At 41.4% G+C, this 17,717-nt stretch overlaps 3 protein-coding genes across 5 annotated transcripts; 1 reads left to right on the top strand and 2 right to left on the bottom strand.

Moving 5' to 3' along the window:
• Window positions 1-856: 856 nt before the first annotated feature.
• On the bottom strand, window positions 857-12,678 carry LOC111263549 (zinc finger CCHC domain-containing protein 9). Of its 3 annotated transcripts, none has more exons than XM_022838723.2 (5): window positions 12,527-12,678; window positions 6,843-6,989; window positions 3,526-3,804; window positions 3,157-3,389; window positions 857-2,725 (listed from the first exon to the last, which is right to left on the bottom strand). In XM_022838723.2, the coding sequence occupies exons 1-5, from the start codon at window positions 12,548-12,550 to the stop codon at window positions 2,482-2,484; spliced, it is 927 nt and encodes a 308-aa protein (XP_022694458.1). In that variant the 5' UTR covers window positions 12,551-12,678; the 3' UTR covers window positions 857-2,481. The 3 variants fall into 3 exon arrangements, with proteins under 3 accessions (XP_022694458.1, XP_022694460.1, XP_022694459.1); XM_022838725.2 differs by lacking the exon at window positions 12,527-12,678 and adding an exon at window positions 12,037-12,143; XM_022838724.2 differs by lacking the exon at window positions 12,527-12,678 and adding an exon at window positions 11,907-12,135.
• Window positions 8,853-11,913, bottom strand: LOC111263547 (myotubularin-related protein 10-B). The gene has a single exon (XM_022838721.2). It carries the CDS (start codon window positions 11,837-11,839, stop codon window positions 9,671-9,673), a length of 2,169 nt encoding a protein of 722 aa, XP_022694456.1. The 5' UTR covers window positions 11,840-11,913; the 3' UTR covers window positions 8,853-9,670.
• A 54-nt stretch (window positions 12,679-12,732) lies between the features above and the next one.
• Window positions 12,733-17,121, top strand: Rcd1 (Reduction in Cnn dots 1). Its single transcript, XM_022838722.2, has 2 exons — window positions 12,733-13,109; window positions 14,557-17,121. Exon 2 carries the CDS (start codon window positions 14,579-14,581, stop codon window positions 16,598-16,600), a length of 2,022 nt encoding a protein of 673 aa, XP_022694457.1. The 5' UTR covers window positions 12,733-13,109; window positions 14,557-14,578; the 3' UTR covers window positions 16,601-17,121.
• The last annotated feature ends 596 nt before the right edge of the window (window positions 17,122-17,717 follow it).

The following is a 17,717-nucleotide window of genomic DNA, read 5'->3' as shown; positions in this document are numbered from 1 at the left end:
CTAGGCTGAATATGGTAACCCTATTGTAGCTAACGTGGCTTTATCTACTTTATCTACTAAAAAAAAAATGCACCTTGAACGAACTTCCAAAAACAAGCCATTCTCCGGAAACAGGGGCATTCCTAATGATCTTCAAGTGCATGCTTTTCCGAAACAATACAGAGGCGTGGCTTTGTTCACATTTGCTTTCGCTGTTCTACAGTTGCTCAACGAGAAGCAAGATAAAAAGTCTTTAAGTGGAAGACTGAGTTTCGCGTTTCGTACTGCCATTAAGCATTATATCAACAGCTGGCTTCCAGCACGACATAGTGTACGTCGACGTTTGCTTTGGAACCTAGACCATTTTACATGTCGTTAGGTTGAGTGGACATATTTAGCTCCGCTAAAGCCACCAATAGACACACACCGGCAACCTAAACGCACCTCAACTGAATCACAACAGTGGTTATGACAAAAATATACAACTAATGTATTATAAGTCTGACACATATATTGTTTTGAAAATTTGGTTTAAGTCGTCGCGTCAACGAATCAATTTAACGGTGATTTGGACCCTACTTTTTTTTACCCTTCATAACTTCGCGAGCGCTTAACCTCACGTCAGGACCTGTAGTCTGCACACTTTCAGTCAATAATAATAATGATAGCTACATTAATTCACTCTTTGAATTATCCTACATACATAAACGCTTTAATAGCAATATTTATTCAAAACGAAAAAGTACATTTTTATTAATTAATTAAAACGCAACTTATTCTATACCAAAGGTACGCAATATGTATGCCTTTGAAATAACACTGTTAATAATAACAGTCAGATGAAAGGCTATGTTAGCAGTAAAAAAAAACAATGTCGTCGACTGAAGCTTCAGATTTTTTATTTTTTCGATGAGATGGTTTCACGGTTAGATAGCGACTGGTACAACGCACGTAGTCGGCCATTAATGGCGTGTCTCCACAACCTGCCTCTGATACCATACAAAACATACGCGTTCCCCGTATAGCTGTAACTGGTGGCTTATGCTATAATGTAAGAAACATCGAGATATTCTAAAAGAATTTGAATATAGGTTGCCGATTTCTTGCGATATACTTGAGTCCTAAAGCTGCCTTACGCTGTTTTATGTGCCATAACGATACATACGATCATTAAAGCCCAACTCGGCTTTCCTCTCCTGCTTAATTTTAGACCGGCCTTGTAAATGATTTTTAAATATTAATATCTGATAGTCGAGCGTATAGATACGCATGAGCCGAAAATAATGTACAATCTAGTGTTCGGCTTTACGAGGTCTTCTATCGACTCCGTGTACTTGGCACAACATTTCTTTGCTCACAAAAGCATTAATCACTGGGTGATACTGTTGTAAAGTGTACGTTCAGTCTACGCAATCTCCCTAGCGTCTACAGTCTGCGCAGCCCGCCGTTACTTTTTCGTTTGATTGAGGTAAGCGCTTGAATAGACGTTACACTGATCATCAATAGGCCAACCGCAATTAATCTCAGCCCTGCCTAGAACACAGGGCCTCTTTCATGATGTTAGGTATAATATGATTCAATTCGGATTTCTATACACACGCAAGGCAAATGCTCAAAACAATATCTAAACGTGTGGATTTTACCACGTTACTTTTATATATGTAGTGCTATCAAGTTCTCTATTTAGACTATTATTTGCACGAACTCGATAAGTTCGTGCAGAAATACCTTTAAAGCACTTACAGCTACACAATTTTATAAAATATTAATCAGGGCATTATGTAGACTCATGTAAACGAGTGCGAACAATTTATAAATGTTGACAAATACGTCAGGGTCTTCGTTTCGTTCCTTCATTGATATCGAACTCAACATGTTAATAAAATAATATAACCTAAGTAGTATAAGTTAACAGTATTTTTCTTACTCCAATGAATTCCTTAAGCTAGATACAGTCAGGGCATGAACGCAAATCGGATTAGAATTGAGAATGCGAACTGCTCTTGCCCTATCCATTGTACGTCAACAAGTAGGCCACGTGATATTGTAATGATCGTTAACCCACAAAGCACAAATTTATTCTTTTCTAAAAGCACTTTCTATCAAGCAAGCTAATCTAAGTGCTCACTTGAGATAACAAATAACAGAAGGCGTATAACTTTATCCCGTCTTGAATTTAAAGACAGAGGAAGCGACTGGTTTAATAGAAAAAAACATTGTTATGATTAAGTCGCCCAAGACAACACTGCTACCACCCGTCTGTCTCACACTATAATAACTAAATAAAAACTCAGTCATTTGTGTCTTTTAAGTAAGAAATAGATGCATGTAAAGAAAATGCCATGTACCTTGGGATCTTACTAGCAAATACTAGGCACATATCTGCTAGCTGTTTCCAAACGGCAAACCAAAGCCAGTAATAAAACGAACACGAACCTATCAAACATAATCAAAGCCGGATAGCTGCATGTTAGGCCACCGGCCAAACTAATTAATCTAAACTCAGAATTTAACAAACTTTGGCTTGCGTCTAGTACTGGATGTTCCTGTGGGTTTACCAGATAAGCCCGATGTTCTGACGGAACGCATGAACAAAGAGGTGTCGCGATGAATTTCTTTGTCAGCACTATCCTTATCGTTCGTTAATACATCCGCAACAACTTCATCCTGTTCCTCATTATTTATCCGCTTTGCAGCTTTTCGATCCGGGCAATCCTGCTTTTTATGCTTATTAGACCCGCAGAATCTGTAAACATACAGTTTTGAGTACAATCCGTTATATAAAATTCCATACAGCATCAAAATGTACCATATAAACTCATCTGGGCGGCAGATCTAATAGTAGCTAGTCCGAAAGATATATTATTTCAAATTATAAAGGTACTATAAGAAATAACTGGTTGGCAATGTTGTGCCGTCTGAAAAGTAACTGACTGCATTTATTCCACTGTGAGATGTTGCGATGTTATTTTGAAATAGCATGCAATATTATCCGGAAGAACTATTTCGTATATTCAATCTGACCTTACTGAATCAAAACATTTTCTGCAAGTACTAATATTTAGCAATATGTTTGTAGATGAATGAACCTAAAGTAACTGCTGAGAGAGAAGAGTTCAAAAAACCGCAGATATAATGTTGACGACGGAGTTCCCTAGCTTAATAGCGTAAACTTACCGGCAACCACCTCCTTTAGGAAAAGCCCCCTTTTCGTTTTTCGGACATTCCCTTGAAATGTGACCTTGTTCTCCGCAGACGAAACACGCGGCGAACATATATGAATCCCCTGCTACTTGCAAGCAGTTAGCAGAAGTGTGATCTGATGCGCCACATTTATAGCAGATTCCTACTCTAGGTGCTTGCGGACAGTCTGCTACCTTGTGGCCGGGCTGGCGACAGTGCAAACATGCCTGTGAACACAAACGGTACATCAAACTTATCAGATAAGAACTTCTTTTGCCCGCGCATGCACGACCATTTACTGAATCGTATCAAATGATCTTATCAGCTAATACAGTATATGTTAGTCCATGATGATGTATGTACCTTTAAGCAAAGCTTTCTATACGCCAATTCTTCTTTCCGGCGGAATCGTCTGATTTCCTCTCTGATTTCCTGTGCAGTTTTATCTTTTGCGCGCATAGCCTTCTTCATTCGATAGATTTTTCGCTCAATTTTTTCTGGCAATAAGACCATTCCTTTCTTTTCTCGTTGTTCACGCATCTTCTTCAACTGCTTTTTCTTTTTTAACCTCTTGTGCTCTTCATTCGTAATCTTGCGTTTTTTATCAGGCTCTCGGTGAATACCCTTTTCAACCGTGACCAACTGAAATCCGCGACATGAAAAGGGATACCGATAAACTGAGAGAAGTGATCGAATTGTGAGTATTATGAAAAATAGACCTTTTCCAATAATCACAGACGATCACACAAGTAAGTGGATGCAACTTAACCGACGAGACATCACCTGAAATAAATATACAGCTATAAAATCTTATCATATCTATTTGATGGTCAAGTGTAGGCATTATCCATTACAGCTTCAGAAATCCTGGTTTGTCGATTAAGGCTGAAACGCACTGTTAGGTGCTGGGGAAAATAATAAGTAAACTCCACTTTAAACAGCCAAGATTAATATGCAAAATCAAACTGCTCCTATTACGTGATAACACTCGACCTTACACCGTAAAAATTACACCATAAAAAAATCGTTCAAATCTTAATATAACGTCGAGGTCGCCTTTCGAGACTTAGACTCTCGTTTTCAGACTGCTACAGCTGCGGGACAAATAAGTAGAAGATTGTAGACAACAATGATGCAGATTTAAAATAAAAATAACTATGTTTTTAAAACATTTTAAATAGAATTAGGCTGATGGTAGATTAGAACGGTAAGGGAAATCCTCGGCGAACACTAGCGTCGCTACCAACAAAGAAAGAAGCTTATCACGGGTTGTTCGGTACAGTCCCACAGCTCTTTAGAGAAAGGAAGCCTGCATCCGGTTCAGTTGCTCAAGATTCTCCACGGTGAGACCTTCTCAGAATTTTTTAGTTCCATATGCGCTGCTCGTCGCATCTTTTGAGGTTAAAAAGTTGTAGCGCAGATGAGAGGGATAGTCGCCAAGGGTTGAGGCTGAGGTCATTAACGCCCTTCTTTATCTTTCTGTACTACGCTAGAAGAAACTGTAGGCATAATACGAATCAGCAACGATAAATAAATGCATGAGTTAGCATATGTCACCGGTCTAGCCGAGACCTATAGTGTGTTAGATGCCGCAACTATCCCATATCTCCCAAATTTAATTGCCTCGATTTTCTTTAAATTAACGGTAAGGCTCAAATTTTTGACGGCAAAATATAACCTGGCTCGGGCTTGCTGGTCATAGAAGAGACTGTTTCCATAAATGGTTGAATCATCTGCATAAGAAAGAACCTTTAGCATATTTTTGGCCTACGTATCTTATCAACTAAATCTTCAAATAAAACTGAAAAAAAAAAACTCGTACAGTCCGAAAGAACGCCGGCAGTTCCGATACTCTACCATCGATTGTCATTCTGTTCTGCTGGGGCCACTAGGTTACACAAGTTCACGGGAACACCGACATCGGCGAGTGTTTAAGATCGATTTTTCTGGAGTGAAGCCGAAAGCTACTTTAAAATCTAAAAAGAATACGTACGTATATTGCCAAAGACTACTCTATTTAATATCAACAAGTAGGATCTCGCATACGGTTTCGGTCAAATAATCCCTTCTGAATTTGTGTTCCTTCAGAGTACAACACTCACGCCCTTCGGAACACATTTAGTCTTCTTTCCAGTAGATACAAGAGAAGCTCGTTGCGAATATTTTCTTTCGCGATCCCTCGCTAAGATACCTACTTGTTTGGGTCATTTTTATATTTGAAAATAACGATAAGCATTGGGTTTTGCCATTGAAAAGAAAGCAGCCCGATATGGAGATGTTCGCTAAACGAAGCGATTCAGCACGAAGCCAGAGCTAGAGCAGCCTTGAAGTATTCGTTCTGGCTCTGATACGGCCCAGCTACCCACCTCGAGCGTAGGCTCTCCAGCGCCGAAGTCAGGAGTGACTTCCTCGGTTAACTTCAGAAGTTTTCCGTCTTAGAAGTAAGACGGAAAATTCCCGACTCAACAATTCACATTCGCCTGTTATCTGCACGTCCCACCGTACACTGAGCATTGAAACCTCCAAAGTGCGGGCGTGTTACTAAATAAGAACATACCGGCGAAGTGTTCGAAAGGCACTGATGAGTTGATGGGACACGACGTCGACCTGTAAAATACAAGCCATTTGTATAGCTGGCATTTGACCTCTCTCATAAGAATAACTTCTTGCTGTTCCAACTGTATCTTGCATTGGGTCTTGTATGCTTTCGGAGAGATCACTTTGAATGCTACAATCAGGGACTCCGACGTAGCTTGTAGTAGCCCCAGTAGCCTAAAGGTATTTTGGGCGCGACGGGGAAGGTAGCAATTGCGATTAAAACAAGGTTGATGTTTCCTGGGGCAAGCTAGATAAGGATCGCAGGGTGTCGACACAATGACGCGCACAGACCTCTACATCGATCATGTTTCACATTGAGTTATATGAGCTCGTTCTATGAGCTTCTTCGTGCCCAACATACGCGGTAATAAAAGCTTTCTTACAAAAAGAGTGACTTCCTCTTACTTGCGTTCATTACATATCGTTGGTAGAGCTTTTTGCAAGACCGACAAAAATTGATACTGTGCTGGAACTGACAACCCAGCGATGATGCTCCATATGTGTGTATCAAGAATCCATGACTGTAAACACTACAGTTCCGTCACCAAAACAACCTAATATATGTACTCTTATTCTGCTTAGTAAGTGCCATGGTAAAAGTCAGCAGCAGGTAAAGGAGTACAGGCCCTAATAAATCATTGTACGTAGGATAAAGCAGGCAAGTCTGTATTAGAAAGCTTTGAGAGTTCAAGCGATATGCCTTATGCATACGGTAAGACAAGTCTAATTAGCGTTTTGAGTACTACCAGCGCTTTTTAGGTGATTTCATCGCGCAGTAAGATATAATACTTCAAAGAATTATTTAACCTTTCTTTTTTAATGTTTTTTTCCTATACATGCTCACATAGTTGCCTCGATTACAAATGAAAGTGAATATTTTCCTGTCAATATTACATTTGGTCCAACATTATTGCCTAGGGCGTGCAAGTATAATAATAGTCATCATTTTTCTCGCTTGTAAATAATCCAGGTATGAATTGCGATTCCTCGAGACGCTAAATTATTACTTACTAACGATACCACCGATCTCCTGCTTTATAACAACTAAATAATTTGTAAGATATATATACATTAACATCTACCTTGGTGTCGGGATCCTGAGTTTCGTTAAGCTGTTTCCTTTGTTTTTGGAAATCCTGCCATGACGTTGCTTCCTCCGGCTGCCGCTTTGTCCCGTGTGTTGATTTTATACGAGCCCAGCGTGTCATTTTTCGGTTATTTAGGATGACCTGAAAATGTTTTCACAACAGTTTTAAAAATTAATGATTTAAATTAAGTAGTTTGCAACAAACAATTCTTAGTACAAAGCTTTTAGAACTCAAGAAATAGGGGGCATGCTATGATAGCCATTTATAGCTTAATTCATTGGCTTGCATATCAGTTTCAGTTTACCGTACTTATTATTCACGATTATAAATTATAAACACCTTATAGATATATAATTATGTGTAACCAAGGTCAGTATATAAACTATCCGGCAGTCAAAAAGGGATTCGAGACTGCTCGAAAACTCAATTGAACTCGACTGACTTTTGTTAACAGTTGAGAACCCATGTATTTAGATTATGCAACCAAATACATTTGACATTAATGTATGTCTCGAAATAGACGCTATATATAGAAGATAGACTTGAGAGGTACAACATTGAGCAACTCTTGATTTTACGAAAAAATGGAACCACACTTGGAGCTTCTTCTTTCTCGGTAATTTTTCTTGATAAATCTCATATAAATCCAACCCATCACCATCGATTTAAATGTATGCATCAGGAGGTATTTTTGCGATAACATATAGCCATATCTGAAGTGTGAAAAGTATGTGCATCTTCGCAGTGCATTTTCACCAACTATTTGTCAGTCTTCCATGATGTATTCTCTAAAAAAGTGGACATTTTTTAGCTGACATACCGTGTGACACTTCCTACAAAGCGCTCGCCAGTATTATTGGTTGGCATGATAATATGAAATACGTAATCCGTAAATAAATAATTCCATTTAAAGTGGTAACCTTCCAAAATGTTACTTAATGCTCCAAAAACTTATATGGGTCCTCAACGACATATTAATTTGAAGCGTCAAAAGTAGATTGTGTATCTTTGCTAAGCCATCGTTATAATAACGAAGATATAGCGCAGCATCGCTTATCTATGGAAATCGCCGTAAGTTGATATAGCTTACGTATTTTTAATAATAATGACAATGCATAATTATTAACGTAGGGAGAGCATGTACCTTTAGTAACGACATTACCTCTATTATCATCTAATTGTTATTTGCCCTTACGTTTCCTCAAAATACACTTATCACACTCCGATCGTATTTATAGTGGGCTGGTTCATGCTACAATAATAACACCGCCTGTATAAGTGTAATTAAATAACGAAACAAACAACCATAGGATGCATAAATGCTGCCTCTTTCTCTCCGATCGCACTGCAGAACACCAAAAATAAAACAAAAACACGACGTGAACCGCTTCAGCCTGTACTTATCTGTAAAGTCCAACAGACTACTCACATTTTTTCCTAATTTCATAATGAACTTATCTGTAATCACAAGGTTATCGCACTGAACAATTTTAGCTTATACGAAACATGTACACAATACACGAACAATGCCTGTAAAAACACCTTAAAGTCACTTTGTAAGTTGGTAAGCTTCAGTAAAAGGTGAAAATCAGCTCAACCCACACTGAAGTGCAAATAACTTCAAAGACATATTTTCTAGTCACTTAGTTATACCGGAAAAGCATAATCCTAAGTATTTGCAAATTATATCTGGCCTAGAAACCTTAACAAGCGAGGTGTTAAGTGCATAAAGAGCTATCGATGAAAAACCTTCGAATGGGACAATCCTATTGGACCAAGCATTTATTAATAAACATGAGTCTCCAAAATCAATCAATCGTAATTTTAGCGCCACAAGTCGCTGAATGAAAGGCAGCTAGCCTAATTCTCTGCCATTTAAGCACCTGATACAATATTTTCTTCATGAAGACTTTACCACTCAAACTATTAATTGCAAGAAATTTTCAAGTAATGTTGATTCGTGCATTTACGTCAGAACGTATACGACAAAATCAGACATCAGCATACCATGTCGATACAAAATCTTTATTGATAATCTCAGTCTACTCATTTCTCATACAATAATATTTTCATTGGTTTTTAGCTTCATACATCCTCAGCGGACTCTTCCAATAGCTTTTTTATTCCATTTATATACTCTTCTCATACCAATTTTGTTTCAACATACAGCCACCTCACTGACTTTTAACTACTAAGCTAATTAGTACAATATAATTGCAGTAATAATATTAACATTGACTTTTACTAATTTTATTACTGTGGTATTTTCGTTTATAGTATCGCTAGTCCAATGAGCTTGATAGTAGTATTTATCGGTAACTAATATTTTAACTAACGCCACTACAACTACCAATATCAGCTATTTAACTAACGAATATTTTTTTACACTTTAAAAAGCGATCAAGCTGGATCTTGCGATAACTTGCCCGTATTTGTCTTGGGAACCACTTCCTGGTGAAAATACTCCCTACTAGGATTCTATTTGTCTGCAAAACTCGATAACAGGACAAATTCACAGAGCCTGAACGCACATAGCAAATGTTGGTCTTCTTGCGAATGGTTAACTTGACAAAATCAAATGCATCATGGTTTGCCAACACACGCTGTTGCGTGCAATATATATATTCTAATGTATTTTTATACGTGTAGCAACATTGCACACTGTATTGCTTCCCTCACTTCATACATATTTAACCCGTATTGACTTAGTGCTCTATACAGATAATTTATATATGTTTTATTTCTTGCCCAAATTTAGTTAGCCCGAGAACAAAAAAGGGTGAATAATGATAATAAAGACTAAAAGCGACGAGGTCGACGCATCATCGGGGCGCTTCTTGGGCATCAGCTCCATCTTCTTGTATATCGCCAAGAACAGCTGACAATTGCGACGTGTGGCAGCTAGCATGGAATGAACCCCAATCAATTGGACCAGGAGGGGCAAATGGGAAGGAAGAGGTGATTACGTTCATTTTTAAATCTGAGCCGGGTTTTATCAAACGCGACGTTCGACGCGCGTTTGCCAAGAATTCATCGGAAGGCAGTCGTTTCTTATTGCAATTGCGAAGTTGCACGCCTTCCGATTGCGCATTCATGTTTAACGATTCCAATTGCTTGTTCAATGATTCAATGTCCTTGGCGACTCGGAGATGAAAGGTGAACAGCATCGCAGGATCGCCATTGACGACTTCCGATTTCGGAATCCAACGGAAATAGCACTGCGACCATAAGTCGAGACCTTTAACCGTATAGTCTAATTCTAATGGATTTTCCTTTATTCGAAAATTATTACTGAGAAGGTAGAAGGGATTTCGGAACAGCTCAAGGTCTTGTGGGCCCAACCAATCGGACCAGTCAAACAAGCGCCGATACATCGACCCGTTCTGCTTTGCCTTACTTCGCTCCTTGTGATTGTTAAATACGAAAGCCTCATAGAGACTAACAAGGCAATGATCCCACATGCGACAGAGAAAAGTCTCCGAAAATTCAAAACAGGTCGGAAATTGCTGTAACAATTGCCACACACAATCAAGGAAAAGTAGATACATCGGCGCAGGCTCTAGCGGCGTGTTGTTACAGCTAATACCGCGGATATGCCCAAGTCGTTCCGCAAATGGATGTCCCATAGCTACCCATTCCCGACTAATCAAGTTCTCCAGACCTCGTAGCGTTCGGCACCGGGGATCCAGAATCACTTGCACTAAAGAACAAATTACGGCGCACATATCCACTCCAGTTCGTTCACGAACTAAAACGAATTTATACTTCGGGTCCACCGCAGCAACCGCGACCTTTTGAGCCTCTTTAAGGCATAACGACACATTTGTTAGCCAGCGGGTCTCCTCGATCCTAGACAAAAAGTGTGCATCAATTTCATCCAATTCTTGCATGTTACTTGGCGTACACATTGCCATTAGTCGAGTATAGCTCTGCTGGATCTCACGCACTCCAGGACACGAAAGTTCGATATCAAACTCCTCCAGCTCAGAGCGTTGACACTCGAGTAAACTGAGATAACGGGAGTCTTTCGAACTTGACGAATCCGGCGATGAGCCGCGAAGAAGATGTGTCGAGCCTTTTGTGAAGCTCCACACAAGTACCCGATGATCCTTATAATGTTTAGATTCGATATCCAATTTGTGATCCGTAATATGCTTCGGTATAGCAAATCTTCGTGGCAAAGATTCACTGAAACTGAAACTCTTGTTTAGGTCGGTCACTCTAAAAGCGTCAGTGGCATTGCAGCGCTTTAGTTCCGCTTCCCATTCGGCTGCCGGATCATAGCATGATAAAAAGTCATCTGTGATTTTCGATATCTGCATTTTCGAGCCAGCGACGGCCTGTTGGAGCGGCTCTTCGAACCCAAACAGCCGGTCAGGCGAATTAACGAACGGATGGCGACCGAGATAGTCCAACGCCTTGACCACATCTTCGGCCGGCGAAAAGCGGAACGAGAACGTGAACACTCGAAAATCCTTGCAAATAATTTGGATAGTTTCCACGGGTACGGCAAGCCCCGCCGATGCGCCTAGCCGTTTGCGTCGACCGCCACTCAGCTGCTCGACGCTTTCGATGTTTGTGAGACAAACATCAAACGCCCCCAGGGGCCACGACTCGTCTGTGCCGATTTCCAGCAGCTCGGAAAGATTCTTCATTGGTACGAAGCTAAGCTTCAAGTTGGTACAATACAACGCACCATTAACGCCTGAGTTAAGATCGCCGAACGTGTCGAACTTGAGCACTCTGGTAACAGTGTTGAGCACAACTTCTTTAGGCGATAAACGCGGTTGGCAGCAGTCCTCGAGCCAACTGACTGCCGAACTCGCCATATCCTCGTCAGCCTGTGACAGTGGTGTAGTTGTGCTAGTTGGCGGTGTTTCACCTTTCCTCTCTTCAAAGTTAATATACGAAATAAACGATCCGCTACTTTTACTAAACTTTACAGAATTCATTGTGCTGTCGACCCACTCTTGCCCTAACACCACACACATATAGTGGATGGGAAATTAGACGACAACGCTAATCATAATTAGAGAGAAGGCCGCACTTCCTATTTACCAGAATTGTTTATAGTCCCACCACAAATGATGACTGCTCGGTAGAAATTGGGCTTAAGTGCGTCAGGCTCGCAAGCGCGTCGATCTATCACTTTCAGGTAAGCTCAGATTTTTCCAGGAGATGTACTCGCCTCAACTAAATAATATTCGCTGCAACTGCTATGCACCAGTGCGCTTTCGTAAGGCAGTGGAACATGAACAGTTCCTTTCACGGCGAATAACACAATATGGTGTGACAAGCGGGGGTTTCGTTTAGCAGACGCCATCAGAACTAAGAGAGAGAGAGAGAGAAAGGAGCTTCTATCGCTCCTTTCAAACGCCCTGAATGAGCCCAGCGCCTGTCACTTATTGCACTCTATGAAGCTGAAAAAATGAATGATCGTACATACAGATTAAAATTGAACGAAGACATTTTCTGATGCCGATTACACCGATTAATTATGCTCGACCTCCAATGTGACGGCAATTGTCTGCCTAAATGACGAAAAAGTTCACCAAAACAACAACCACGCTCAAGACAGCAATAGAAACCATGCATTACCTATAAAAATAATCTATACAAAATATAATCTAAAAATTTAACAATAACATTCTTCCTAAACTCTGCGTAATGTAACTCACCCTTTTAACGTGCACAACTGACATGCAAGCTTAACACTTCAACGAACACCTTGAAATTTACTTCAGCATATGAACACAAGATTAGTACACAATTTCTCTGCATTAGAACAAAGTCGAATCATAGATACCGCAGCAGTTCGGCATGTGTCGACGCATGTGCTCAAATGTTGGTAAACACACGAACCGGTACGCTAGAAGCGCCATTGTTTTTCTGGCTTTTAATATTGTTGAAGTCGCCGAATAGAACAGGTAGTAGGTCGAAATCACAGTCATCATTGGCTGAGCGAGTCCGTCATCAGATCCACCCATACATCCATTGCTTGACTGCCACAACGAGAGCTACAACTACTCCGTGAAACTGGTTGGTTGACTAGTTGGTCGTCCGCTTGTCGTAATGCTGCTGCTGCAAGCCCGCGCCTACGTCGGACGACCGCCGTGATCGCAAAAGATCGTGCGATTAAATCGCACGCTTAGCGTGACACCGGGTGTTGTTCGCCACATGGATTGCAATTGATACCACAACGGTAACTGATGCGGTCGACGGTTGGTCAGTCTACCCAACAAACCTGCCGACTGATTCCAAGTGAGTTTTTGCCACTTTACAGAGACAACAACACTATAGCGAATATAATACATACAATAACATGGTTTTGACGAGTAGCGCTAAAGGGCGCACTTCGCGACAACTATTGCTACAGGTTACAATGATGATGACAGTTGTGGTGCTTAACTACTTGCACATTCTATATATATATATATATATATATATATATATATATATATATATATATGGACTCTACCTTGTGTGCAAGACCTTATGTCGTAATACCAAGATACGAGCGCCTTAATACTGAGATAATGCCAAGTGAATATTTTACGTGTAGACAAGTCCAAAGCTCCTATTACAGGACGTGTACAGGAAACAGGGCTGCATTCTAGGAGGGTGATAGTGCCTCCTAATTGAACTGTTGAATGGTTATTATTGTTTGGGCTGACTCGCGCACCGCGCTTTTTCGCCGGTTGCGCGGAAAGCTTCGCGCTTCGCACACTGGATAAAACGAATTAGCGGGAATGATTTTTCTGTAGCTTATTTTTAGTCAACCTTTGAATAAGCCGGAGGTGATAATATTCTTATATAAGTCATAAGAATAGTGCGGCTCTTCAGAATAAAATCTATTCAGTTTTTATACATTCTACTTTACTTTATATTCAATACACATTGTTATATTATTGGTGTTACTAATAATGGTGAATCACGTCCATAATGCCAATTTCAACCTAGAGCAACGTATGTCCCCAAAATAAGGTATATGTATTGGGTTTGGCAATTACTGGTTTGAAGATGAACCAACTGTGAGTTTAATCAGTGTGATTGTTAAGAAAATCGGGTAATACCCACGACTACATTAACTAATACGCAAAAATCTGCAGGTGGTAATTATCGAGCTATTACCCCTTTTTTGCGTTTTGCGAGGCTGACTGCGAAAACACTGATGCGCACTTGAAAATCGAGTACTGTAGGACAATCTTCAGTACTAAAACGCGTATGCCTCAATCTTTGGGTTGGGGGATGAAGCCCTGGAACTGCTTTGGCATTACATCAAGACGTCCATTTTCCCTAGTCAGTGACCTACTGTTGCAGTCCTGAATACCTTTGAGACTTCTGCTTACTATAGCCGCGGATTTGGTCTCATTTTGGTCCGCATCAGGGGTTTTGATATATACTTTGTCTTCCTATACTCATCATACCTACTGGGCACTCCTACGCCCCCTGTAGGAGGTTAGGAACCCTTGCCCTTTACGACGTTGAGAAATCCTGCCTCACCCGCTGGTCGAGGCCCTCTGGGCCGGCGCCTTACCTACATTACATGCATTATATATATTTGTTAATTTACTTTATTTGAATTATATTAGGTTTGCTGCGAAATATTTTAAAGCTTAAATTTGTGCACAAAACAGACATGAAACGCTCACTGTCTGCTTAAGTTTTGGACTGACATCTCGACATCCGATTTTTTTTTATGTTCCAGATTCAAAACGTGACAGATATCGATGCCGTCGAAGGCCTTGACTGCTGCCGGGTGCGGCAGTGTGTTGTCGTTCCTGCCTGATGAGACCACGTCATTAGCTCCCGAGGTGGACGCTGTGGCTATGGACCATACGTATGCCCGCTCATGGAACTCTCATCCGGTGTCGGTTCATGCGCGTCCCGCCACGTTACTCTTCGTGAACAGCAAAGACCAGCAGATAGGCTCTACAGAGCGTTTGGGCCGCGTGGGCAAGGAGCTTTTCATCGATGTGGAGTCAGTAGCAGAACGAACTGGCCCTTCGCTGGGCGCCGCATCCGAGCAAGCAAAGTGCAAGGCTCTCATTGACGAAGTGGAGAGACACGTAAGGACACAACAGAAATGCATACCCGATGAGATATGGGATGAAGAACGTATCTCGCGTCACGGTTGGACTCGAACTCAGATTTCACTGTTTGATCGAATGTACAAGATACTTGACATGGAGCGGGTAGCCAGACTTGCGTATGATGGTAGCGCGAACGAATTTGTATCTCGCAGGATTTCGCTGGACAAAGCGGCTCGACGTGTGAGACAGCTTTATGTAGACGTACACTGGGAGCAGGTGCTTCTGCAATGGCTTCATGCCACTATCATTGAAAACCTTCCGGTCAGCTATTGCAGTAGCTATGTCGAAATTCTGCAAACACTCAACGCAAAAATTCCGTCACTTGTTCAGCGCCTGTTTTCTCGATGTTCGGGAGGTTTCTATAAATCCTCTACTGCTAACGACTCCTTACTGCAACTATTGAAACGGCCATGGGATCCAGCTGCATCGTTGCTAAGTGTAAATCGACCGAAGAAGCTTCCCGGCCCTCCCATATTTATTGTGGTGCCAAGTGGTTTAACCCAGAACCCACATTTTGCTCGTGTAAAATTTTGGTACAATCATCTAGCTCATCTAGGAAAACTAATTACAATTCCGATTCCTATCGTGAACGAGCCTTCGGTGACAGTGGCTAAACAACTTGAAGTTACGGTAAACGCTGTCAAGAGCAAGATCGGCGAGGTAAAGACTGCGTTCCCTCAGAGACCCATTATTCTTGTTGGCTGGAACAGTGGTGCACTGGTCGCACTTCAAACCTCTCTTATCGAGTCGGTCTCTGCTGTCGTTTGTATGGGATTCCCAATGACTGGTCTGCAAGGACCAAAGCAGCTTGACGACCCTATCCTTGACTCACGAACACCGATCCTTTTTTGCGTGGGGCAATTCGATCGATCGTGCAGCTTGGATGATCTCGAGGATTTCCGTGGCTATATGAAGTGTGAAACTGGTGTTGTAGTAGTCGGCGGTGGCGATGCCAATCTACACATGAGTACTAAGCATAAGCGATTACTCGGCATGACACAGACTATGGTCGACCGTTGCATCGTAGAAGAGATTTTTAATTTCCTCAATCACGCATTAAGCAGCATTACCAGTCCACCGCCACCACCACCAGGTTCTCCTGTGCCCCCAACACCTGAGAAGAAAACCACAGGTCCCACCGAGCCGTTACCCCCTTCGTTGGTAATCAAACCTGACGGGCCACCAACACCCGCTAATCCTCGCAAGTACCGTAAACGGGAACGTAGCCAAGACGACGACGGAACAATGGGAAACTCAAACGCGAAAAGGGGTCCTGGACGACCTCGAACATCAAAACATTCAAGCACTCAGAGTCGAGCGACTGGATCGAGCTCAAAGACGAGTCCTGTGCTCGAGCCATCGCAGACAGTCACCCACGCTGCCGCAACAACTGCAACCAGCGTACTCACCAAGGATCTACCGAAATCGAACATGCGGCCAGTTACAGCTCACGTGAGAAAGAGCGATCAGCAACAGCCACACTTTCTAGAAGGGACCCACCATAATTCCCCACCAAAGAACCCGATCTCAATAGGCAAAATAGGCAGTCTAAGCGGGCTTGGCTCGCAGCAGGGCTCGTTAATGGTCTCGCCGGTAAAGGAGGAACACAGAATGGTCAATCCGCAGGACGTGCTTGGAATGGCCCCGGTTGATCGATAGCTAGCGTGTAGGTAGCTGACGAATACGATGAAACTACTGCCAGCTGCGAAACTCGAACGCTGGCATAAATGCTTGGCCCCAAATTTCGGTAAACTTAGGTGGCTACGCTAGTGAAAAATATCGATGGTGGTTGTTTTTATTCTCACGTGACCATATCTGACTGGAGAGCCTTGGTTGTGTCGCCGATTGGGGATTGTTTGACAGTGGCCGCCAGTGACTGCGAAATGCGCAGCAAAACGGAGATAACCTCGTGTATTAAAGATACGAGGCGGCATCATACCACAACGCTAGACTACTATATAATTATGTGCCATGCATACGTTATCTCAGAATTGTAAGCGAATCGCGTCATTGTTATTGTTAATCGTCGACACTTAAATGATGTCGTGTGCATGTGCTATTCAATCTCAACACTATTTAGCTAATGATAAAATATGTTCAACGAATTTAATAAGTTTTTGATGTATATATTACGTGTGTGAATCTATAAAACTTCGAACAACGAGTTGTTATTCTTAAAATTGCAGTTTGTCTTTATTACATAGAAAGAGGCATAGGCATTCCAAGATTACTTTATTGTATTTTTACCATATTGTTGTTGGAGTTCTCTCTACTTATAGGTCTCACCGTGCGCGCGAGCTGAGTAATTGAATCATTTTACGCTCAGTGTCTGCCGGTATCTTTTTTCGTGTTCTTATCGTTACTGTAAAAATATTTAAAATAACTGACGACTATGACACAAAATGGAACGATATACTGTAACCTGCAGTCTGAGATTCCGTAAGTAAACGAAAACTGATTTAACGCCATAATGAGAGAACTTTATAAAGACGACTGCTTTTGAATAAGATTAGCCGTTTGTTTTGTCACTAAAGTTAATCATAATGACATGTGACGCGCAATGCCTGAGCCCTACGCAAATAATTGAAAAAAAGATTTTGTGTGATAATGAAGCCGACTAAGTCGATCTTTGTTTTCTGCTGCAGATTATGGACGAATATTGTCAAATAGAATTCGCTTTCGTTTAGCAGCATGCAAGACAGACTAGTAGCTATAGGAGCAACATATTTTTTATCAGCAGTACCTCAAATTCAAGTTCCTGGTTGTTCTTTAGGTC

This window comes from Varroa jacobsoni, unplaced genomic scaffold (genome assembly GCF_002532875.2).
Source record: "Varroa jacobsoni isolate VJ856 unplaced genomic scaffold, vjacob_1.0 scaffold_773, whole genome shotgun sequence".
In the NCBI taxonomy this organism is placed as follows: Eukaryota; Metazoa; Arthropoda; class Arachnida; order Mesostigmata; family Varroidae; genus Varroa; species Varroa jacobsoni.
Note: the sequence above shows the minus strand (reverse complement) of the source record. Positions and strands in the feature narration are given on the sequence as shown.

Excerpts from the sequence above, each read along its gene's own strand:
- LOC111263547 (XM_022838721.2), bottom strand. The coding sequence starts at position 11,839 with ATGTGTGTGGTGTTAGGGCAAGAGTGGGTCGACAGCACAATGAATTCT.
- LOC111263549 (XM_022838723.2), bottom strand. The coding sequence starts at position 12,550 with ATGTCAGTTGTGCACGTTAAAAGG. Across the intron at positions 6,990-12,526 it reads CAGTTGTGCACGTTAAAAGG|GTCATCCTAAATAACCGAAA; the intron begins GTGAGTTACATT and ends AAACATTTTCAG. Across the intron at positions 2,726-3,156 it reads CCTAAAGGAGGTGGTTGCCG|ATTCTGCGGGTCTAATAAGC; the intron begins GTAAGTTTACGC and ends GTATGTTTACAG.
- Rcd1 (XM_022838722.2), top strand. The coding sequence starts at position 14,579 with ATGCCGTCGAAGGCCTTGACTGCTGCCGGGTGCGGCAGTGTGTTGTCG.